Source organism: Notechis scutatus, chromosome 1 (genome assembly GCF_049901735.1).
Source record: "Notechis scutatus isolate UNSWTSFEM ecotype Mainland chromosome 1, rNotScu1.2, whole genome shotgun sequence".
NCBI lineage: Eukaryota > Metazoa > Chordata > Lepidosauria > Squamata > Elapidae > Notechis > Notechis scutatus.
This window is the reverse complement of record NC_142009.1, coordinates 250,442,191-250,467,332: the sequence shown is the minus strand read 5'-3', so window position 1 is coordinate 250,467,332 and position 25,142 is coordinate 250,442,191. Positions and strand designations below refer to the sequence as shown.

The following is a 25,142-nucleotide window of genomic DNA, read 5'->3' as shown; positions in this document are numbered from 1 at the left end:
CTCTGGGGGCTAATGTTAATCAGAGCAGCTAATATTTTGCACTTGGTGGTAATTTGTAGGCTTAAGTTATTTGTGTTAAAAATATGAAAATGAATTCAAATTCTTGAAGCGCTTGTTTTGTGCTTTAGAAATTGACAAAGCATATTCTCAAGCCATCACTAATGATGTTGTAAAGAAGGAAGCTTCCCAAATGACTGTTACGGTGGCAGATGCTCGGGTGAAAACCTGTGTAGCGCAAGGTGAAATGGAGAGTGTTCTTACAGACCAGTTAGCAAAACCACAAGCATTGGTTGCAATAGAAGGATATACTGAAGATGACCATGGAGACAGTGATGGCGAAGGCATATACAGAGAGCGTGATGAATTTGTAGTGAAGATTGAAGATATAGAACCACTAAAGGTATACCATCTATCTTTTTATTTTTTTTAATCTTATTTATTGTTAAAATACCATAATATTTTTTCCATCAGAAAAGAAATAAATGAAATTTATTTCCATTCTTTCCATTCGAAAGAAATAAATGAAATTTATTTTCTAATTATTTTCATGATTTGTGGAATAATGAATTGGGATGTCCTGTTGTTGTAAATCAGTAGCAGTTAGGTTTAAAATTTTTTAAAAAAATTGCTGTTAAAACAAAAATTATAACAGCTCAAGGAATATTTAAATTTGGTTCCAGTTGCCTTTCCATGCAATTCAAGAGTTGGAACATTAAGTTAGATAGTTTGAGCTTGTATTACAAAGATGGTCTGAAAGTCTGAAATTCACAGAATTGTCAATTATAGCTTTAATATAGTTACTGCTTGGTAAAATATGTATTCTCTTTCTGGATATCCCAAATTCTTGAAATTGAGATGTCAACAGTCATGGTACGACAATCATAGGGTACTTAAAATAATTTTTTTGGGGGGGAGGGATAAAAAATTTTATTTGGGTTTTCACAAAACATACAAATAAAATATCTTTTTTTGAGAATAGCATGATCCCGGGTTATCACTTTTCCATACAGACACAAACTCAATTTCATATTCATCTTTGTATTCTATTCCATATTTTATTACTATTTTAGCATTTTCTCAGAGATTTTTCTCTTCCCTTAGTTTTCTCAACCTTGTTTTTAATTATCTCATTCCTTTCTAAGTTCAATTACGTAACTTTTTCCAAGTTTCAATATCTTTCTAATCATTATGTTTATACTTTTGTCTGTCCTGTTTCAATTTCATATTTTCTTTTCTCATTAAACAAGTTTTCCCCTGTAATTACTAATTGGAGTATGACACCTTTGTATCTTTTCATTTTTATCCATTCAAATCTTATTTAAACTTCAATTTATGCCTTTACAATTATAACATTCAATATCTAACCTCTATTTTATAACACATAACTTTTGCCAATCAAATTCTGCTTGGTAAATTCTTAAAATACACACTAAGTTCTTAAAGATAACACATATATATAACAATAATACATAAAATACTCATTCTATTCAAATTCGGCTCAACCATTAATGTTAGTTACAATCTTCCATTAATATTAACATCTTTAACATTTCTTTTCAATTAAATATCATACTTCCTTAGGAATACTTGTAATATTCCCATAATTTTTTTCATATATCTTTCATATTTCTCTGCACTTAGATTTTTATAAATCATTAATAACAAAATGTTCCCATCCTTTCCTAATTTCATTCTCTCATTCTCTTTATTTCATTTATTTATTAACAAACATTCCATTACATTACAATAAATATTTTATCTATCACTTTGATCACATTTATTTCATATTTTCTAAATTCATTTCTATTTCTAATACAACAATGCTATCTTATGTACCCTTGCAGAATCCTCTCTTTCAATTAAATTTTCACCCATTATCTCTATGTCTTCTAAATAGGCTTATACCTTTAATCCTTGTACATTTTCCCTGTTTCTCTATATCCTGTTTCTGTCCTTTATAACTTCTTTTCCTTTCCTTCTTCCCCCTCTTCTTCTCCCTCCCCTTTTTGACCCCTTGTCTCTCCAATTCTCTCTTCTGTAATCCTCTCTTCTGTTTCTTCCTAATGTAATTGCTTTTCAAACTGTTCTCTTTTTTGGTTGTTTTTTCAAATCTTAATTTTTTCAGTCTCCTTTCTCCCTTTCCTTTTTCCCCCCACATAGAATTACTTGATCATTAAAGAAGACTTCTTCTTTGTCCTGCCCTTCTTGTTCTTCAAGCATTTCTTGTTGTTTCTCATAGTTCAAGATCTCCATTTCTAAAAATTGAAATACCAAGCCAAAAAAACCTCTTCCTTCTTGTGCATCTTCTTTCTGTTTTTTAAGTTCCATTTTCAGTTCTTCCAAGAGCGATGCCATTTTAAACATTTTTAAACAACCATCCAATTGATTTTAGTCATTTAAATTCAATAACCAAAAATCCAAAAATCACCAAGTAATCCAAATAATCCAAGGCCGTTTCTTCTTGTTTCTTTTTTCCACTTTCTCTTCCTGGGGTTCTATTATCTTGTTACAAAGGTTCAGTTAGAATGTATTTTTTAGGAATCTTGTTAAGATTTCACTGTTAATTCCTTTTACTTCCAGGTGGTCTCCTCCATTTTTCCAGATCCCACCCTTTTGTTTTTTTCCTTTTCTATCCTTTCCTTCTTTTAAAAGTTTTTAAATATCCAAGAAATCTTTATTATCCCTTTGACATTTTATTTTCAGCTTCAATGCCAATTAATGTCAAAGTGAATTTTTTTCAATTTCTTACTTAAGTCTCTTAGCTGTGAGTATGGGGAAGGAAAGAAAAAAAACCCAAATATTTTCCCTTCTCTCTCTCCTTCGCCGCTTCAGAAATCTTTGGGAACAATGTTATTCTTTATAGTTCAGATACCAGGGTACCTTATGTTGTTGCTTTTTCAGTTCAACCCGGTCAGTCAAAGCTTTCTCTTCTTATCTTCCTCACTCACAATCTTTTCCAGTCAGGTTCTTCTTTGAGGTGGCCATTTCTGACCATTGCTGCAACTGCCTTCGGGAAAGGGAAAAATGGCCAGTTGGGGAGGAGAGATGCGGCTCTCCTCAACCCTGCTGGCGGTCTCCCCCATCTTCACCACCTCTACGGGGTGGCTTTGCCCCGAATCCAGCCAGCTCGGGGCGCTCTGGCGGCGAGCACGGATCAAAACCGCGCACAATCGCGGATTTTGGTCCATCGCCAAAGAAGCCCAAACTGGAAGTCCCAGGTACTTAAAAGAATTATTATGCATCAGAAGAATAAATCTACACCTCATTTGTGGTATCTACATCTCATTTGTAGTAGTAGATTGCCAGCATCTGTTTTAGTCAATGTTTGAGTTAGTTCTTTGGGTTGAATTGCTTTCTATGCTTTTGCATTCCCAATTCATAGGAAAAAATCTTGGAAGACCAAACATAACTTCAGAATGCACAACAATAGGTAGCAGAAAAACATAACTACCGTAAGTTTGTGTAGCAAAGGGGGAAAAAGAGTTAAATATGAATTAATATGGAAAGGAACAAGGAGGATTGGAACTGCCTGATTCTAAATTATATTTTATACCTGCCACTTGATCTGAATGAAAGCATAGGTTTTGCTGAAAAATAAGAGAATTTTAGAATCAGAAGGGCACAATCTGAGGTTTGGATTGTATGTTTTTATGACATAATAAAATTAAAAGTTAATGTAGATTTTAAGAATTATTAATACGCTATTGGCAATATGGAACAAACATAAATCCAGGTGGTCCTCAAAAATGCCTCAGCACAAAAACATTTTACAGGAAACAAACAGTAGGTAAAGAAAAATGTTGAATTTATTGAGAATTGTTACATTAGGAACATGGAGGATATAGGATAAAATCAAAACAGCAATTAAGTGCAGAGGGATTTATTTTCAATAGTTTCCATATGCAAAATTAAGAGAAAGATTTAAGTGGTCAGTAGAACGTTTGGAATTGAGCGCAGAAGATAGAATTTCAAGTTGAACTATGTATAAATAGTGAATGTGTAATAGCTAAAATGTATAAACTTATTGAAAATTGAAATGGAAAAAGTTCAAGTAGAAGACTGATAAAATGCATGAAGAACTTTGGACACACTATACTGATGGGTTAGTGGGATAATATGTGGTTACAAGGATTGAAATGTACACTATGTTATAATTTAAAACAGATTTTTTATAAAACGATGAACCATTGATATGTGCCTCCAGAAAAAAATTGTCTAAAATGTATACAAGTACTTCAAATACTAACAGAATTAGTGCTTTTCATTTTGGTCCTTGTAGGCTGCTTTAAAAAGAGGAGTGGAGCCTCCATCCATCTGGAAAGTTCAAAAGGCTTTGCTGCAAAAGTTTGTACCCGAAGTACGAGATGGACAAAGAGAATTTGCAGCTACTAATAGTGTAAGTGTAGTCATTCAGCTTTAACCATATTAGGTGGTGAAATGGTTACACTGTATATTAATACTGTGAGCCAGTTTGGTGTAGTGGTTAAGGCAGTCAGGCCAGGAACCATGAAATTGTGAGTTCTAGTCCTGATTTAGGCAGGACTAAATTGAATGACCTTTGGCCAGTCACTCTGTCAGTCCTAGGAAGGAACAATGGCAAACCGCTTCTGGGGGAAGGGTGAAACCTTGCCAGGAAAACTGCAGGGACTTCTCTTATAGAGTCTGAGAATCAGACATGATTGAACAGAAGAAGAAAAAACAGGTCTATTATGGTATACTTTTTAATGCCTGTTTTCTGTGGTCTGCCCAGAGCTATATACTTGAGATAGTTAGCCACATAAATGGAATGAATTCATGAATTTAACTGTTTTCATTATAATTGGTAGGATTTATTGAAAATAGAAACAATGTCTTAAAGAATGAAAAACAAAAACTCCTGCAGAAGTTAGCACTAAGAAGTACTTTTTAGTACTTTTTTAGTCCAGAAATCTTAACTACACTGGGTTATAATCATTGGGCTTGTGAAGAACTTCAGATGGTGCTTTATGCCCTCTTTACACCCCATACTTCAAAAATCAAATGGCTGAATTGCTTCATTTTCCCTCCAGTTGTTCCATTAGCCAGAAGAGGCTTGTGTGCAGGAGTTACACAAGTGCAAAAGTCTTTTCGGGTGCTTCCAACAGAAGCCTCTTTTGGCTAAAGAAACACTTAGCAAAGTGTTTAAGAAGTCCCAAAGTATCTCTCACCAACGAGTATGCAAGCTGCTTGGCACACAGCTAATTATTAATAAAATGTAAATTAATTTGGGGTTATATCCCAGATCCATCCATTTTTTTCTGTTTTCTTAATTTCTTACAAGATTATAAAAACTACAAGGCAAGCATAATACATGTTTCTTTTTCCTTTTAGTATCTTGGATATTTTGGAGATGCAAAATTGAAGTATAAACGAGTATATGTGAAGTTCATAGAAAATGCAAACAAAAAAGAGTATGTCAGAGTATGTTCCAAGAAGCCAAAAAATTCTCTTGTACAGCCTGCAAGGTATTTTATTTTAATCCATTTTCTCAGATCCTTGGTCTGTCTTTTAATTGTATTTAATGGGGAGGGGGGTATTACTAGCTTTAAATTTGTTCAAGGCACATGTTCCATAGATACTATTTTGAAATTTTACTAAAATAGTTGTTGGTATTTTATGCTCTAGAATAGTTTCAGAAAGAAGCTTACCTTCATTTAGATTATGAAGAGCTGTTAAAAAGCTAAAAACTTGGAGAGGTACTGGAAATTTTTGCTCTCCAGTTTTCAATCAACCAGTTTCATACTGTATGTAAATTTCAGGAATCAAAGTTTAATCAAATGTGAAAGTAAAAGTTTTTACTCAATTTGCTTGCAAAGGATAGAGAAGGTAAATATAACAATCCTCAAACTTAACTCATGGTTTAAACATTTTTTTCCCAACCTGATTCTTAAGGGTGTTGAAAGTACATCACCAGAAGCCATTGACTATACCTTTAAAAAACTTTTTGAGAACTATAGTCCAAACATAGGTAAAACCAGCATCGGGTTTGTGAATGACATTTTTAAGAGGATCGTCATTTTGATCAAAGCAATTCTATTCTGTCCTTGAATCAACATCATGTTTTCTAGACAATAATCTACAGACCAATATTTTTAGGGATGTCTTTCTTGCTAAGAGTACATTTTAATCTATTTATGTTTAAAGATACTCTTTAGTTCATATAGGCATGAAGATTTAAGACTTGCACCTAACATTGTCTAGACCCTCTAGTTAGATGTTTAAACAATTATCTTAATGTACAAATGAATGAAGTGTGAAAATCTATAAGAAGAAAACTAAAGAAGAAAACTAATTAGCTAACTAATCAGCTCAATTTGACTTGTAAACACTAAGTTTGTAATGGTTTCTTTGAATTATTCCAACTTACAGAATTGCTCACTGTAAGCCAAGCATGAATGTCACTAAAGTTCCTGATCCTTCAGTGCCAAAAACTGTTACAACAAAAGTTAGTTCAGTGAAACCCAAAGCAAAACAGCCAAAGACAAAGGCTGAACCGCCACCCAAAAAACGCAAAACATGGAAAGAAGAATCACCCTCTACTCCTCAGCCGCAGAGTGATGAGGAAGGTAAGTGTCTCTATACTAGAAGAAATTATGAGGATCTGGGATTTTGTATCATTTCCATTGTTGTATTGTCACATTTATTAATCACATTGTATAAGGAGGCATATTTTGAATATTCTATTCCAATTTTACATATTAATATTAATTAATATAATATTAAATGCTAATTTATATATGGCATTTGTACCTTTTTTTCTACATATAGAAGAGGGAACGGGGGCTCCCGAGTTTGTTCCCAGTGTCAGTATCTCCAGCATCTCTAAATCCCAGTGACTGCAAAAATATGGAGCTGCACACTCTCCAAACAGCCCATTAGCATGGAGCACCTATATGCTTGCTGCTGTAGATGTATTAGGAAGTGTCTTCTGATATCTTATTCAGTACAGAGTCTGAAGGCTATATTCATTACAGGGCTATATTCATTGGCCCTTTTCAATATTTAGTAAATATTTGCAGCAACATTTCTGCACAAGAAACCATTGAAAAAGTCATACAAATTCCTAATTTGTGTTTTAGAAACAGCACATCCAAAATACCAGTGACTACTATTTAGATTATTTCAACATAAATACTTGGTCTCAGAAGACATTAGTGTGGATAATAGTTAATTTTCATCAGTATTAACAGCATGATGTTTAGCTACTGGGTAACTCCTGGTCTAAATTTCACAACCAAAGTAAATACTGCACTTTTTTTATAAAGAAGGAAAATGTTGTAGTAAGACAACTTTTTTTTTATAAAATAGAAAATGTTGCAGTAGCATACAAATAAATGAAAAAATCACACAGTAGTGTAAAATTAACTCATTAGTTTCTGTGGTTGACTCTTATTGAAATTACTTTCTGATGTATTTATTTAAAATATTTGTATGTTATCTGAAAAGTCATGAATTTCCAGGCTGCACCTAACATTAAAATGTCTTCAATATAATATATAATATAATGAAACATGTGAGATAAAGTAATAGAATAAATAAAGTAGATAACTGATAGCCATGATAGTATCCACATGAAGTATAAAATACCAGGGTGAATATAAATGTCACAGCTCAATCACATTGAGAAAGAATGAACCCCCTCTGCAGAGTCACTAAAGCAATAATCAAACAAATGAAAAAATTACAACACGATTAAGCAATATATTTATATATTTTATATTCCAGACACTGAACCACCAGTACCTATTGTTGCTCGCTTTTTAAACACCAGAGCTATGAAAGAAACATTTAGGAATTACATGGAACTGCTTGTCAGCCTTGCCCTGGATCCAGATACTATGCAGGCATTGGAGAAGAGTAATGGTACATTTCATTAAATCTCTTGTTTTTTTGTTCTTAATTGTTTACCAAATGTTGTCTCTTGTTTAGAAGCGACCTGTTGGTCAGGATCTATATTGTAGGAATTATGAATGGAACTTCTGAAGATCCTTCTGAGGTATTTTCCAATCTTGGCAGCGTTGAGATTTATGGTCCTCTGGCTAGAGATTCTGGATACTGAAGACCACACACAGATTAGGGAGTTGCCACAATTGGAAAACACATCTCCAGATAATAGTGGCAGGAAAGCTAATAAGGTCCCCACTGTTTAAGATGGGAGAGGAACCACTACTTTCTGCTGTCCCTGCCATGGTTGTCCCTTCTGCTGTACTTTCTGAACAGATTGCTTCTCTGGTAACAGACAACAATTCAACTCCTAGCCAACAATCCACAGTTATTTGGAAATGGACTCACTCTGAGTGCATCATGCTCAGAGGTCTATGTCTGCTGATAAGAAAACAATGATTTTCTTATCATTACTCTGAAATGCAAAGTAAATACATTACTCTGAAATGTAAAGATGTAAAACCCAAAACAACAGAAAAAAATAACTAAAATATTGAAAATCTCTTAGGGATGAACAGCACTTTGAATCTAGAGTCATAGCACATCTGTTGGCACCTCTTTAAAGAAGTTGCTTCTTTTCCTGGATTCAAGCAATAGCCCACAATATCAGGAAAATATGTATTTTGAGCTAAAGAGGTGTTGATAGTATGCCAGTGGCCATTCTGAAGGATCTTGTTGCAATCCTGTCAGTCCCTTTTTAACTCAAAAGGTGGATTTTACTCAATTGATGCGGCTGTTCTGCGGGGGTGGGGGAAATGACCCTTCTTTAAGAGTCTAAAAACCTACAAACTTGAAATTTGGCACGTATGTTCCTCTTGGCTTCTAAGTGGTCACTAAGAAAGGATTTTTTGAAATGACCATCACAGCATTAGTATTTCGTATCTTATTATTAACACAGTCTGATGTTAAGGACTTCTCCCCCTTCCCACCTGAAAAGAAATCTCATCCAAATGCAAAACACAAGCAGAGGAGGAGTTTCAGTTTCAGAACACCAAGCAGCTTTAGTACAGAACAGTTGAGCTAAGCCACACCCAGGCTCCTTGCTGTCTCCTTGCTCACACAGCAAATACTGCTTCAGTTTCCAAACAGCCCTCAACTCTCTCACACACTGACAGGACGCTAGCCAGATGAATACCGATGGATGCTGGTAGGCAGAGGCAGATTTTTCTCCCCTGATTTTCCTCCCTAAAAACTAAGCCCGACCACATAGATTTGTAGTGAAGCATGGGTATTGAGCTAGTAAGAATAATCAAATGAAAGCTTTAGAACTTCTTTGTTCTGTATCAAGCTGTTTCCTGAAAATATTGTTGGGCAATGGCAATGCTGGACCATGGATCCACTGATGCAGTATATAAAAGAACACTTGGCTTGTTGAGTACTCTAGATTCATTATAGTTTCATAGACAAATGGTTGCTATTATGAAGTTTTCCTTCCTAGTTACTTGTTTGGGTATTCTTTAAGGGGTGGGCAATTGATTTCCCTATTCACAGAAGAAACAGGGTCTGTGTGGAGGGCCAAAGCAATAAGGTTATAAAGAAGCAGGGGGGAAATTGGGGGGAAAATAGCAATCACCTTCAAAATAAAAGCAATGTGGTTATATTGTGAGCAGGATGTACACCTATTTACATTTGAGTTCTAATTTCTGACTGCCCTCACATATGCTGGGCAGGGCCAGCCAAAGGCCCCGGAGACTATAAAATGTCAAGGTCTGTTTTAAAGTTTATGAAAGTAAAGGTTCGGGATTTAGGGCAGAGTTCATTATTCATAAAGTACCTAGAAAATAATCTATCAGGGAGGTTTTGCTTTCATTTTCTGTGTTAATCATTTACATTTAAGGTCCCTGGAGAATTTTGGTCAAATTAGCTGGTAACTCAGCTATTTTGACAATGAAGCTGCAGCAGTTATCAGAACCTAGCCAATCTGAAAGTATCAAGATTGTGGGCTTCAGGTGGAAAGCTGAAATAAAAGGACCACTTGTCCACAAATAACAAACACAATGTTTTAAAAATATTCTATGTTGAAATATGTATTTGGGGCATAAATACAATTTTCATGATTGTTTGCTAATATATCAATTAAATAAACAAGCATGTATTAATTATTTTAACTTATTTGAATAATCATAGAGCCAGAAAACATAACACATTCAGTAAAAGGCATCTATTTCGTCTCCTTTTTTAGATGAGCTGCTTTTGCCTTATATGAGAAAAATTGATGGCATGTTGAACGACAATAGAAAAAGGCTGCTTTCCAAATTACATATAGAGCGACCATTCAAGGTACTGGTAATTATATTTTATTCATAGTTTGCCACTCTTTCATTAATTCTTTTGTAGAAGTTGAAAATTAGTGGAACAAAGCAAAAATATAATTTCATTTTTTCTGTTCTTTTCTTTGTGCTATATTTCTTATTTGGGTTTCCAGCATTTTATTAGTTTATCAAAATATAAAATACAGAAGGACAAAGAAAAATGAAAATAGCAAAACATAAAATAATTTCATTAGGGCAATATCTTGGCGATAAAACATTGAAGTGTATGAGTAACTTACTCATTTCCACTTTCCTTTTGGGGAGATATCACAAAGAAAAAACAATATCAAACTTTATTTAAACATTTAGAAAGGAAAAATTCCAGAGCTACCTGGATAACTATGAAACAGCTGCTTCAAAAAAATAATTTCAAAAGAAAGTACAGACCACAAGATGGCACTGCTCTGTTTACAAATAGAGGAATTCAGCCAGTATCTCAGAAGAAAAGTTAGCAAAAAAAATATCCAATTTATATTGTAAATTACAAGAACAGTAGGAAGACAGTACAGATATGACTGACGACCACAATTGAGCCCAAAATCTCTGTTGGTAAGTGAGACAGTTGTCAAGTAAATTTTGCCCCATTTTATGACCTTTCTTGCCACAGTTGTTAAGTGCATCATTGCAGTTGTTAAGTTAGTAACGCTAAGTTAAGTGAATCTGGCTTCCCCCACTTTGCTTGTCAGAAGGTCACAAAAGGTGATCACATGATCCCAGGACACTCCAACTATCATAAATACAAGTCAGTTGTCAAGTGTCTGAATTTTGATCACGTCACTATGGGGGATGCTGCAATGGTCATAAGTGTGAAAAGCAGTCGTAAGTCACTTTTTTCAGTGCTGTTGTAACTTTGAACAGTCACTAAATAAACTGTTGTAAGTTGAGAACTACCTGTATTATTTCTTCTTGCATAGTCCGCAACATTAATAAACCTGAGATTACACACTTCTGAACTAATCTGAGAAAATAAAAGAATAAGATTTGATTGACAAGCACCACACAGAAAAAAGAAAGGGAAAAAAAACCGGTTCCTGGTTAGATTGGGATTTATCAGTAGTCCTTGACTTACAACAGTTTGTGTGGTGATTGAACTTACAACAGCACTGAAAAAAAATGACTTATGACCGTTTTTCACACGACCATTGCAACATTCCCATGGCCATGTGATCAATATTCAGGTACTTGGAAACTGACCCATATTTATGATGGATGTAGTGTCCCATATAGTATCATATGAACACCTTTTCCAACCTTATAGCAAGCAAAGTCAATGGGGGAAGCCAAATTTCACTTAACTGTGTTGCTAAATTAACAACTGCAGCGATGCACTTAACTGTGACAGGAAAGGTCGTAAAATGGGGCAAAATTCACTTATCAAATGTCTCACTTAGCCATGGAAATTTTGGGCTCAGTTGTGGTTGTAAGTCGAGAATCCCCTGTGATTCTACTTAAATAAATAGAAATACGAAGTTTCAAAACTATTTTTGGAACCTTTTGCTTGGATTTCTTCTAGTTTCAGTAGAGATTTTAAGTTATTGGTAAACCCCTGCTTTTCTTCAGCCCCTCTGTGCCACATCTGCTGCAGATGTCTCCAGGAGTTCTGTTCATAGGTTTCTAAATGGTTCCAAAATCTTTTCAGTAGTTGAAACAATTGGCGTAATCTGATTCTGACCAAATGCTTCATTTGTGGGTGTGTATTTTGTCTAAGCCTGTTTGGCATGTAAACTGGTGAGTTGTGAAAATCATACTGTTTTCAGCCTGCATATTCATAGCAGATTTTTTTGAAGGATCAGAGTTTAAATTCTTATCACATTAATAAGACATACTTTATAATTCTGTTTAATCGCTAATCTGCTGCTTTTATAACTTCTTTTTAAGGCTGCTTTGGAATGTTTTCCTGAACTGACAGTAATAACTCGAGATTCTAAAGCAAAAACAGGGGTGAATGCAGTTTCTAGAATCAAGATGAATGGAAAAGCTTATAATAAGAAAACACTGAAAATTTCCAAAGCAACCACAAAATTAGCACAGGTATGTTTGTGTAGTATTTGTTTCTGCCATATTTCTGATGGAATGTTGATCTCAAACTTTTCTTGCTTACCTTGAGTGCATTTTTAATCAATAAATTAGGAACTTTTCCTTAAGCCTGAATTCCCCAACAAGTGTTAAGGAAAACAAACTAAACAGAATGTGTAGCGTAGTCAGATAGGCAGACAGGTAAATGTGTGAGATAAGTTTGTATTTTAGTTAACACGCAGTAAAAAAACAGATACGCTTGTGCTATCAAAAATATAGTTTATTCCATTAGGAATTATAGCATAGTCAAAATAAACGGTCCATTAGTCATGTATCATTTCAGTCAGTCCAGTCGGGGATACTCAATTTGCAAAGTCCGTGTTGAATAGCCAATGTCAGTTCACTTACAGTAAATCAGTCGTATTATCTCTTCTCTCCATTGAGAAATCAACACTCCTTTCTCTCCCCTTTCTCTCCTCCATTCCAGTAAGGAAAAACGCAGTCATCAATCCATCCAGTAATTAGGGATCATTAAGCCAGAGAGAGAGAGCTGCAATTGACTTGCTTCTTTTATGGTGCTTTTACAACCACACCCTTAATTATATTCTTGTAGTTAAAGTTACACACACTTTAACCAACAAACCATGATAACTTATTTATTATTTTTACCCAAACCAGTTAGGGTAAACAATGTTATCCCTAACATTAACATTTAAAAAAACTAAATTACAAGATAGCAGTTTTAAAAAATACCTTGAATTTTCTTTGTTCTTTATTTTTTTAAAGCCAAAGAGAAATATTTTTTTAAAACGATATCAGTTCCTTATGGTTGAGCATTCTTACCTGGGAAGAATATGTTGATGAAGATTCTCAGTCATCCAGGTAAAGTTGTCTGGAAGTTGAGTCATGGGAACTGGACTTCTTGTTGGTTAGAAACATTTCACTGCTTATCCAAGTAGCTTCTTCAATCTGAACAAATTGGTTAGGAGGCTATATGTCCTCTAGGGTGGTATCATTTCACCTAATCTGAATAGGCTCATTAGGTAAGTAGGCAGAGAGTCGTTGGAACATTGCATCCCATATCCTCCAGGGTGGTTTTATTTTCACACGTGTGTGTGTGTATGTATGTATGTGTGTATGTATGTATGTATGTATGTATGTATGTATGTATGGTATTCAGCTTTGTTCGGGTATCAACGAACACAATACAGAAGCCTGATGATGGCAGATGAGATTCTGCCGAAACGTTGCTACAACTTTAAAAGCACAACCATAATGACATGGGAAAATACCCGAACAAAGCCATACATGTAAGTACCCATGAAAACTTAAGAATATATATGTGTGTGTGTGTATCTTTGGTTATTCGGGTTTTCTCCCGCATAAAATTGGAAGCATTTTGGTGACGTTTCGATTAAATCTTATTCGTCATCTTCAGGCTTGTGTCTTCGGCTTTGTGCTTCTTGGAGTAATGTGAGCTTGCAGCTGTTTTTTCTTTTAACTGCCAAACAAATATATATATGGCATCCCCCTAACCAACTTGCTCCAAACTGAAGAAGCTACTTGGATAAGCAGTGAAATGTTTCAAACCAACAAGGAAAAGAAGTCCAGTTTCCATAACTCAACTTCCAGATACCTGGGCGGACATGCAAGTATATCTAAACATGACTCGAATTCCTCTGTAAAGGTCCTTCCTCACACATTATAAATACACCTTAGACTATAACATCTACATTTTCTTCCATGAGTGCCTTTACCTGGACACATGCACACACACACACACTCACTCACTCTCTTTTTTTTTTCTCTTCCCCACCCCCAAGGAAAGAGGCAATAGTAAACCGTTTCTGAAATGTTGCCAAGAAAGCTGTAGGGACCTGTTCAGGACTCAAAGGCGACACACACACACACACACACACACCAAAATTGCTCTATAAATGTTAAGAGAACTTTCTTTAACAAACACCTATTTGACAAGAAAGATCAATTGCATATTTGAAACTTCAAACTGATGTTATTGTTGAATCACCAAGTCGTATTCAACTCTTCACAATCCCATGGACCATAGCATGCCAGATCCCGCGCCTTCCACCCTCTGTCAGAGTTTGCCCAAATTCATCATGTTCATTGCTTCAATGACACTATCTCAATTTGATGAGTTCTGTTTAACAAGAACACATAGCATTCTGTGCATAAAATTCCATAAAGTGCATAAAGGTGAGAACTCCAGTCACAGAAGAACAAAGCAAATAATTGCAAAAGGAGCCAGGTTTTCTATCATTAAATTAACCTGGTTATATCCGAAGAACTTTTCTTATAATTTAATACAGCTGTTACTTTCTTCAAATGAAAAACAGACATGGAAATCAAGAACCATGTTTTTTTTAATTGTTGTTATTAGGTTTTTATTCCCACCTTAAAAAAATATTTGAGAACTCAATGCAGGTACTCAATACTTTTTCCTCTTCCTATTTTTCCCTTTCGCTGTGAGATGGTTTGAACTGAGAGAGAGTGTCTAGCCCAAGGTCACGCAGCTGGCTTTCATTGCTAAGGGAGGCCTATAATCAACTCGGTCTACTATTTCTAGACTAGCAAGTCAACCATTACAGCAAAATAATCATTAAACTGGATGTTTTGTAGTTATAGAATTATAAAACAAAAATCTGGTTAATGGGGATAAAATTGTCTGTTTACCCTTAAAAGGATTCTGAAAATCAGAGAAAAAAAAATCAGGACTAAAAATTGCTAGTATACAAGTAGTAAAGTAAGGGTATTGTTACTTCTCTTAGAATCCAAGGCACTTGGGCAGATTGCTGTCTCTTTCATGTCATTAGAAGTGACAGTTCTCTGAATACTTATTATTTTATTTTCTTCCTACAAATAGAAACCTACTCCCAACTCAAATTTTCTTAACAATCAAAATTATTTACAATATTAGATGAAATAATATTACATAAGAAACAAAACATATATGCATAAAATATACTTCATTCTATTTTTGTGAATGTAAATTGTGAATGGTTTTATGCATAGCTATGAGTAAATTTTTATATTTTCAAATAATTATTAGTAACTGTATTTAGTTCCTAGAGTGGTTAATAAATATTTGTTTCTGCAGGAATTTACTATAGATCCAGAAAAAATACCTTTGTGTTCTTTGTATCATTCACTCCATCATTACAAATACCACATGTTTCTCAGATGCAAAGTAGAGGTGAGTCTTTCTCTAGTTTATGTTATTATTAATTGTATTCATTAGTACAGTAGATTCTAAATCCATCAGACTCAATTAAAAATCACATGAAGTTATGCTATTTTCAGAAGATATTGAGCAGCTTTGTATTTAATGAATCAAGTTTTACAGATTGCAAAAAGAGAGCTAGTTTAGTGTCATAGTTAAGACATCAGGCTAGAAATCATGAAACTGAGTTCTAGTCCCACCTTACGTACAAAGGACTGGATACCTTGGCTCAAACTATCTCTCAGCCCTAGAAAGGCGCCAATGTCAAACCATTTCTGACATTGCCCAAGAAAACTGCTAGGACACGTCCAGGCATTTGCCAGGAATCAGATATTGATTCAAACACATACACACAAACACTCATACAATTGTAAAAGTGTCTTATGTCATGGGAACACAAGATACATAATACTTATTAAACCCAAATGAATGTAGATCTCTGAGGCAAGGTGGATTAAGAGAACTGAAAGACATTACTTATGGTCTTATTGATTCCTGTGTGTTCATTATCTTGAACAATTGTGGATAATGTGTAAACCTGAACTGGAACAGAAATTTAGCACAAAAGAAAAGAATTTGTTTTTTAATACCTATTGAAGCTTCAGGAGTTTACAGCTGGGGATAATGAGAGTTTTGATCTATCAAGAACCATTAAAAATATTGGGGATTCTACCATAGAAAGTATTGTAATAGCTCATTAGAACATCAGGAAGCATACTTAGAAGACCATTGAATAATCCTGAACTTCATTTATATTAAGGTTACTTTTGTCACTCTAGTAAGTGCAATATACTCTCACAGATCCTAGGACAGGATTGTCAAACTGGCAGGACGGATGCATCACGAAACGTCATGTGACAGCAATGTGACACTGCAAGTTTGACACCCGTGCCCTAGGAGAATGCATGCATATATCGTTAAGATATTAGACCTCAGTACTAGGAGAAATAATAGAAAGCTAATGGTGTGACATTTAATTTGTTCTCTCAATAGATTTCTTCTGTTCAAAAAAAGAATGCAGATCTAGGTCAAGAGGAAATTGTACAGCAGTGCATGAAAAATATAAAATGGATAGAAGATCTCTTTGAGAAGTTTGGTGAACTTTTGAATCATGTTCAGCAGAAATGTTCCTAACAAATATTGATCCAAATGTCACTTTTTTGTGTTCTATTCTACTCATCAAAATAAAAGGCTGATAGGCTGGTCATGCCAAACTTTATTCTAGGTCAAAAGAAATCATGGTGTTCTGGGTTCCTTGGATTCTAATAAGAAAGAAAAAAATGCTGCCAAGCAAATGGAACTACAAACAAACCTGCATTTTTAACTTGGAGAATATTTTTTCCTATTTTGTAAATTCTTGTTTTGAAATAACTTAGGTTTATTTTTGACAAATGATCAAAGCATGTACTTAAATATATATATTTTGGCTATGATTAAAATAACTTTTAAAATATCATGCCATTTTTTTTTACTCTGAACACTAGGAAGAGTCACAGTGATGGTAACTGTGACTGAGCTCAAGTAGAGTCTCGAACATTTTGCAGAAAAATCTTAATAGGACAAGGATTACTGTATGTGAATAATCTCCATCTACATTCAAGAATACCATTCTCCTTTACGGACTCCAATTATGTTCAGGAAACTCAACATGGATTTGGTGCAATTCTATGACTGCTATTTTGTGACAGATTATATTATAATAAAAACAATTACCTTAATTATTTTCCCTACGTCTTGAAGAAAGACATATTTTTTCTTTACATTTGTGTCCCTTATTTTTCCCTTTTGGAAAGAAATCAATTGTACATTTTATTCCACAAATAGTTGTATTTTTCAGAGGAAAAAGTATTGTGGCTTAAAATTGTTTCATGTACCCTTGTGATACATTTCCAATTGTCTTCTTGTTCATTTTATATATTAATTTCATATTGTAAAGTATGTATCTTGAGATTATCTTTGTTTATACAGGTTTGCTTCAGTGTTAACCATGAATGAGACATATTAGACTTCATAAGTTTACTTTATGTATGGTTATATTGACAGATTGCAACTTATTTTCTGATAAATGAAAGATGATTTTTGTCTTTAAACTGCTTGATTAATAGAACATTTCCATAAACAGCTACTACATTGGTCTTCAGTAAAGTGAGGATTAGCAATTGACCAGACCAGTGTTGAAAACAATTGATTTTTTGATTTTTTTTTATTTAGAATTGGTAATGTCAGAACTGTTTGTTTCTTGGTGCCTTTTCAGAGTCTCAGGCATCTTTTGTAAATGACTTTCTCTGATTAATTATTTTTCAGTAGCAATCAGTAGTCCCACTTAAGTTACAAATGGGCTATACTTGCATCAATAGGAAGTTTTTTTTAATTTGCTAACAGAATGCCTTACCTCAGCCATTGATTCAATATGTGCAGGACTTGTTATTTAGATTTTGTGAAACTGAAGATCCTGTACATCCATCAAATAATATATAAAAACAATTCATTTCTCTTTTCACTGCCACTTAGTGCCTTAATTTCAACCAAGAAAGCAGGTTTCCTCATTCACAAGCTAATCAGGATATTGTTATATGTAGCATGATGTATTTTCTTTAGTTATACACGTGTTCATGCACCTTAGATATGTAAAATGCAGTGAAGGGCTATGTTCATGAGCAATTAAACTAGGATTTCAAAATATCAAGACAGCATTTTGTTATCTTAATGTGTATGTTATGTTGGACAACCTGTGTATTTTCAAAATATGTTTTCATGTTATTGGAAGTAGTATTCATTTCATTCCTCTGATGGGTTCAATCAAAATATTGATAGAAATTGATAATTGGACTTAAAGATTCTATTACTGCACTTGCCTTGAAAAAAGTCAAGTTGTGGTACTATAGCTATGAAACTAGAGATAACATTCTGTGCTAAGATATGGCTTGTTTTAGTTATGATTTTGTTCCATACGTGATAGTACCTGTGTTTACACAGAAATAACTTACAAAACATGGTTTACATGGCTTAGATTCTGGATCCAATTAAACTGAAACAAACTACCAGTATATTATGACCCAGCACAATATGTTAATTTAGTCCAAATATACTGTATTTCCACTGATCCTATGGAAAAGTTAAAGATAAAGACTAAATCTTGATTTCCTGCTTAAGAAAAATTTGTCAAATGCATCTGGTTACAAGCAATAAACCATTACTACTTGAAAGTGGGAACTTAGCATATGCACATTTACTGGAAATAGATACACTTCATTCTTACCTTAAAATTGCAATCTTATATTCATCTGGATACACGTCCCATTTATTTATAGGAATTTTTTTTTACTAAATCAGCAGGACAGCAGTATAAGAATACTATTCTGTATTTTTTAAAAATACTTTTTTCTGCTATAATGCAATAGCCTACTTATTTGTGATGGGTATTTAAAGAAGACCTGGCTTCCATATTAATTTCTAAAACACCAGAAAATATTTCAATTGAAGGTTTATAAATGTATCCAAAAATAGTTCTTATACCATCAATTTAAAACATATCTTGAAAAAAGCTTACAAATAAAAGATGTAGGTGGAGTATGACTGGTTGAACAATTATAACATATACTAAACTAGCAATTAAAATAACACAATGGTCTTAGTTGATAAACTTTAGAAATTTTGTTTTTTAAGTATTTCAAAGGCCTATCATTTCACTTCCCACCATCAATTCTTAAACCATCTTTGAAATTTGTATGCATTCAATGAACTAAAGAGACTTTCAAGTTTCAGATTGCAGTCTTACAACAGTCTGTTCAACTTTATTAAAAATAATAGAACTTACCATTGGTTAATCTATATGTAACTATACTGCTGTGTCAGATTTCTGTTTTAATCTTAGGTGACAACTCCAAAAGATGGGGAAGAGCTCAGGATTATGGAAGTAAATATACAAGTTTTTGTGTTTTAATAAATCAGAGATTTATTAAAAAGATTCCCCCATCAATTAATATGACCTCAGTGTTTCACACAGAGACTTAGTACAATATTTGAGGATGTTGTTATAAATTATGCAAATTATGAGGTCTGTTGAGTTTTGTCATGGAAAAGAAAATGTATTTTGAAAGACACCTATTGTCTTGGACGGCGTCATATTTTGGGAATAAATTTGTGGTAAGGACCCAAAATGTTTCAGATACTATCGCTCACAGTCATAGAACTTTTTGTTGAAAATCATATTTAATCGGATCTCCTGTATTCACTGAAATATATAGAAACCTGCCATAGTAGACACCACAGTGTTTGTTTTCTGGTGGTATTCAAAATGCAACAATTTAGGATAACAGCAATTGAAAGGACAAATATGTAGCAACAATAAATTTTATTTTCATTCATTTATTCAAACTTAATTTTTGCAAAGCCATTTATCTTACATCTACATTTGAAGCATATTATTTAGAGATTTAACACTTAAGTACAGTCCTTATTCTGACAAAAAGTTCAACATTCCTTTGGAGAATTATTAGCACAGTCACAAAAGTAAAGTATCTAACTGTGCCTCACGTAAACATTGAAATCACTGGGGTTTGATTCCAAATTAATCTTTTTAAAGAGAGTTTTTCTGTTTAAGCTAATGAACTACTGGTAATAAGTTTAGATATTGTGCAAGATCAAAATAGTTAAATTTTCTCAAAAGAACATAATATCCTAATTTCACAGTTTTTTAAACTAACATTTGAATTTGCTCTCCAATATAATTTAGCATCTGATTGCAATGAGAAAAAACAATTTAATTGATATTCTGTATAAAAATATTACATCATTATTTTGACATTTCAGCAATCACTGTTTTATGTTCTGAATTCTAAAAATGTGAATTACCTGATGTTTTTGATTCCAGATATGACTTGTTTTAACAGAAAAACAAATGGGTTGTACAGCCTGCTCCACCAAAACACAATCTAATTTTCTTTTTCCTTTAATAATATATGGTTAAAAAGAAACTCAAACTGTCTTCCAATAAATGGTTGTCATAGAGAAAATATTTTTAAATATTTAAAATTGTACTACTATTTAAAGTAATTTAAAAAAATGAACAAGCCAAAACTGTTAGGAAACTGAAAATCAGTTATAGTCATTTATTATTTTGTTGATGACAGTGTTTCATGCCATATACTTACATACTTTTTGTGTATTATTATACAGTGCACGCATTTCTTTTATCTCTTCCTATTTAAGTTGATGCTCACAAATGCATGGTAATACCTATCCTCTATCTACTACAAACATGTAGGCTAGGATTAATAAAAGATATTTTCTAGCCAGTTTTCACGTGGTCCACAATGTACAGACTTGTGACTTTTTCATAATTTTTGTATTTTTGATTTGATGTTACTAAATTCATTAAAGTGTATACAGTTTTTCAAAATATTGGGTACTCTTATTGGTTAATGTGGAATAATTGTAATGTCTGAGATAAATATGCTCTATTCATTAGGGGAAAAAACCTTGCTGTATTTTGTTAATATGATGGTTCAATTATTAATTTATAGGACTTATTATGGTCACCTACCTCATGCAGGGACTCTAGACAGCTCACTAACAATGCATGAACAAACCATAGTTAAAAACATACCCTTTCCTCACTGACAAAACCAAACAGCCTCATAGCTAAACTGTTACCCTAGCCCAATGCTTGAGGAAGAGCCAGGTATTCACCACCCTCTGGAAGGCTAAAAGAGTAGGGGTCCCTCTCTTCTCCAGTGGGAAGCTACTTCAAACAACTGGGTTGGCCACTGAAAAGGCACATCTTTATGGTCAATTAGATGGCAATATTTAAGCAAGGGGGCGCATATACCCTATCCTAGTAGGATGTAGATATCGTCAGGGAGAGATGTCCCCACAAGCCTTCCTATTGTCACATTGCATCTTGAATTCCACAGAGCAACTAGAAAGCTGTTCAGGTGACTAAAGCCCAGATGACTGAGCAAGGCCTTCCAGTCTAGGAATGGGCAAAATTGGTGGATTTATGCAAAGACCTCTCTTAACCATGACTGCCCCCTATTCTTCCAGCAGGACCACTGAGTCCAAGAGGACCTCCAAATTGGGCACCATAGTTGTACAGGGGAGCATTTCTATCTGTAGAGTCAGAGTTGGCAATGTTCCTGACTCAGAGAGGCTTAAAAAAACACAACCATCGCATTTGCTAGGGTTGACTTTCTCCCCCTTCAGGCCCTTATAGCCTTCAGGCATTGAGCCAGCATCTGAATGGCACCACTTGCCTGGCGTGGAGTAGAGATGTATAATTATGTATCATCAGCATTCTGATGATACCGAACACTATGCTGGTGGATGACCTCTCCCAATGGCTATATAAAGATGTTAAAAATGTGGAGGGGGAGCCTTGAGGTAACCCATATAATAGGGGCCTAGGGCTGGACTTCTACAGCACCAGCCCTGACTAATACTGAGCACAGAGAAAGGAGGGGAATGTTCAGGATGTTTTAATTTTGAGTGAACCTGTTGTTCATATGATGAAATAAAAAGCAGAAGACAAATCATTAAAACTCAGACCATTTATGAATTGTAATAAAGTCAGTGTTATTTCAGCAAGGTTGAAGCAATAGGATCCAAACAGTAGTAGTATTTCTATATTGAAAAGTCTTCCTATTGACTTTTATGCCTTTATTACTGATTGTTAAACACAGTTATGTATAACGTACAAGGATGGATACAAAGTATTCCAACATGTGGCAAACTTGATTATGTGCCATCAAGTTGGTTCAACTCTTAGTGATCACATTGATTTCCTCCATTACAATCTCCAATCTGATCTTTCAGATCTCTGAATAGGGCATCTAGGGCCACTGTAGAATCCATCCACCTTACTATTGGTTACCCTTCCATCTTTCCCAACATTAGAGCCCTTTTTGGAGAACTAGGTCTTCACATAATATGTCTAAAGTAGGATAAATAGAGCCTGATGATTTGTGTCTGTGAGTTGAATTGTTTGATGATCCATTTGTTTTCTTATTTTCCTGGCCACACAATTCCCAGTAGTTTTCTCCAACACCAAAATTCAAAATCCTTAATACTCTTCTGCTTCTTCAATATTCAATTTTTGCTTCCATAGAATATTAAAGGAAACTATAGCTTTCATATTTTGATCTTTAGAGGTATAGATACATCACAGTATCTGAATATGTTTTATAGGCCTTCAAGTGCTAGCCCTCAACATATTTCTTGATGTTTCATCCTTTGTGGTCGATGAAAGACAGTAACCATATATCACTTTAATATCTTTTAGAATTATTCTATAGCTGGCTGATATACCTGTCCTCTTTAGCTTGGTCTATTTAATTTTAGTCACTTTCACTATGCTCTTTGACTTTTCTTACTAGACCTTGCATAATGTAGTTTCTCATTAGGACAATGAGATATTCTCAGATCACCATTTTTTTAAACACTCCACAACTTGACATGATCAACACAATCAAAGGTCTTTCAGTAATTAATGAAGCACATATTGATTTCTTTTTAGTATTTTTTGGCTTTTTCAATTATCCATCATGCATCAGTAGTAATCTCTAATGATCCTCAGCCATTTCTAAAGTCAGTTTGAATATCTAACATCTCTTTTTTCATGGAAGACTCTAATCTGTGTTGAATAATTTTAAGCATTTAATTTGATAGCATGTGAAATTAAGGATATAGTGTGATAGTTTGTACACTTTGTTAAATCTGTTTTTGGGTTTTGGAATATAGACTGATCTCTTCCAATCTGTTGATCATTGTGTCCTTCTGATTTACTGCCATAATTTAGATAGAACCTTGACTGATTCTTTTTTTATTTTTTACCATATGGGTATTCTATCAGTTGTAAGGATATTCCGTACCCTTACAATTTGGTAGACTGGGGTAGTGATCTAACTTCACCTTCCAGTATTAGAGGTGCTTGCAAAAGGGGAATATTTTCTAACATATTGTGGATGTTAACATCTCTACTGTATAGTATTTTGATATATTCTTTCCATCTTTGATATCCTTGGAATCAATTACTATCTGTTCATTGGTGTTCTTTATCATACCAATTTGTGGTGGGAACCTCCTCCTGAGTTCAGATATCAATTTAAAGACTTTAATTATGTGTTTCCATCTTCAATGTCTTTGCAGATGTTGTTGCAATACTGTTTTTGTCTTCTATTAGCTCTCTGAAACTCTTTATTAAATTCCTTTCTATGTTTCTTTTTTGGCTTTGACTTCTCTTCTCAGCAATTTCCATGGTTAGTTCTAACATCTACTTTTCTTTCTTTTCTTCCTTTATTTTGGTCATCCTTTTTTCACATTCATCCTTAACTTCTTTGTTCATACCACAATTCCTTTGGTGTTTTATCAAAGAGGTCCAGATTTTAGAGTGATTCCTGATGTATTCCTTGAAAATGGTGCATACATGCTCAAGTTCATATCATAGAAACTGGTTGGTTTTCTTCTTTACATTAACTTGGAACTTGTACAAGAGCAGATTTGTTCCTCTCAGCACCTAGTGCTGATTATAGTCTTTGATACTATAATTGTGCACTTCCTTTTAGCAATATTATAGTCAGTTTGATTTCTATACACTCCTTCTAGTGCGTCCATGCACAGAGACATCATTTTGGTTGCTGGAAGGCAATGAAGATGAGCTATGAAGAAATCAGTGGAGTGGCAGAAATTGGTTAGTGGATCTCCTGCTTCTTTTTATTTCTTAAACCATATAATCCAATTTTCTTCTTTCATGTTTCCAATGTTGACATTCCAATCTCCAATCACAAGTAGCACATCTTACTGTCATGTTCTGTCAATTTCAAATTGGACTTGATCATAGCAGCACACAAATTAATAATTAAATGAATAAAACTCATCAACCTGCTTCTGCATCAGCGGCTGAAGCTTAGCTGAATGATTATCATACTAAAGTGTTGTTATTTTGAAAAGATTGGTTTTAAAGGACACACCCTATTTCAATGATGCTATTAGTATCCAATACTTAGTTTTAGATACAGATAGTAATAAATATTGTTGAAGTTTCATATCCATATATATTCGAGCGGCATGGTGGCCTAGTGGTGAAGATGTTCACTTCCCACTCAGAAGGTTGAGAGTTCAATTCTAGGTAGTGGCATATATTTCTCTCCCTAAGGTGCAAAGAAAAAAATATCTGCTGCAAACTCCACTTGGCGTCAGGAAGGGTATCCAGCCAATAAACACTCTGCTCCATCTAGTCATTCTACCCCAAATTAAGAAATAGAGTTATAAAAATGGAGTTTTAAGAGCACCCTGCCATAGCGCGGGAATAACACTAGGAAGAATACATGAAATAAATGTATTATATAAATGTATTACATTTTGAAATTGCACACAGATAATGAATTTGGATAGAATTTGACTTCAGCATTACACTTTACAGAATGATACATAGATAAAAATTCTCTTATAAATTTGTACACATCCTGAGTATTTTTCAAATAGCAAAACTGATGTGTTGATTTGCTCCTATTTTTCATTCTTACTATTTCCAAAAATCTGTTAATAACATAAAACTTAATTTCTTCTAGTGTGGATCCCACTGAATTTAATGAATTTTCCTCTCTGTAAGCCTG

The 25,142-nt window shown here is 34.0% G+C and overlaps 1 protein-coding gene across 3 annotated transcripts in view; it reads left to right on the top strand.

Annotated features, from left to right (window-relative positions):
• QSER1 (glutamine and serine rich 1) overlaps nt 1-20,934 on the top strand; it is a 53,144-nt gene extending 32,210 nt beyond the window's left edge. For all 3 annotated transcript variants that reach the window (XM_087951037.1, XM_026664795.2, XM_026664794.2), the window contains exons 5-13: nt 129-400; nt 4,280-4,396; nt 5,350-5,483; nt 6,388-6,584; nt 7,744-7,881; nt 10,145-10,242; nt 12,153-12,305; nt 15,409-15,504; nt 16,525-20,934. In XM_087951037.1, coding sequence (XP_087807163.1) covers nt 129-400; nt 4,280-4,396; nt 5,350-5,483; nt 6,388-6,584; nt 7,744-7,881; nt 10,145-10,242; nt 12,153-12,305; nt 15,409-15,504; nt 16,525-16,665 — 1,346 coding nt within the window. In that variant the 3' untranslated portion in view covers nt 16,666-20,934. The remainder of the gene's footprint in view (nt 1-128; nt 401-4,279; nt 4,397-5,349; nt 5,484-6,387; nt 6,585-7,743; nt 7,882-10,144; nt 10,243-12,152; nt 12,306-15,408; nt 15,505-16,524) is intronic.
• Nucleotides 20,935-25,142: the final 4,208 nt, after the last annotated feature.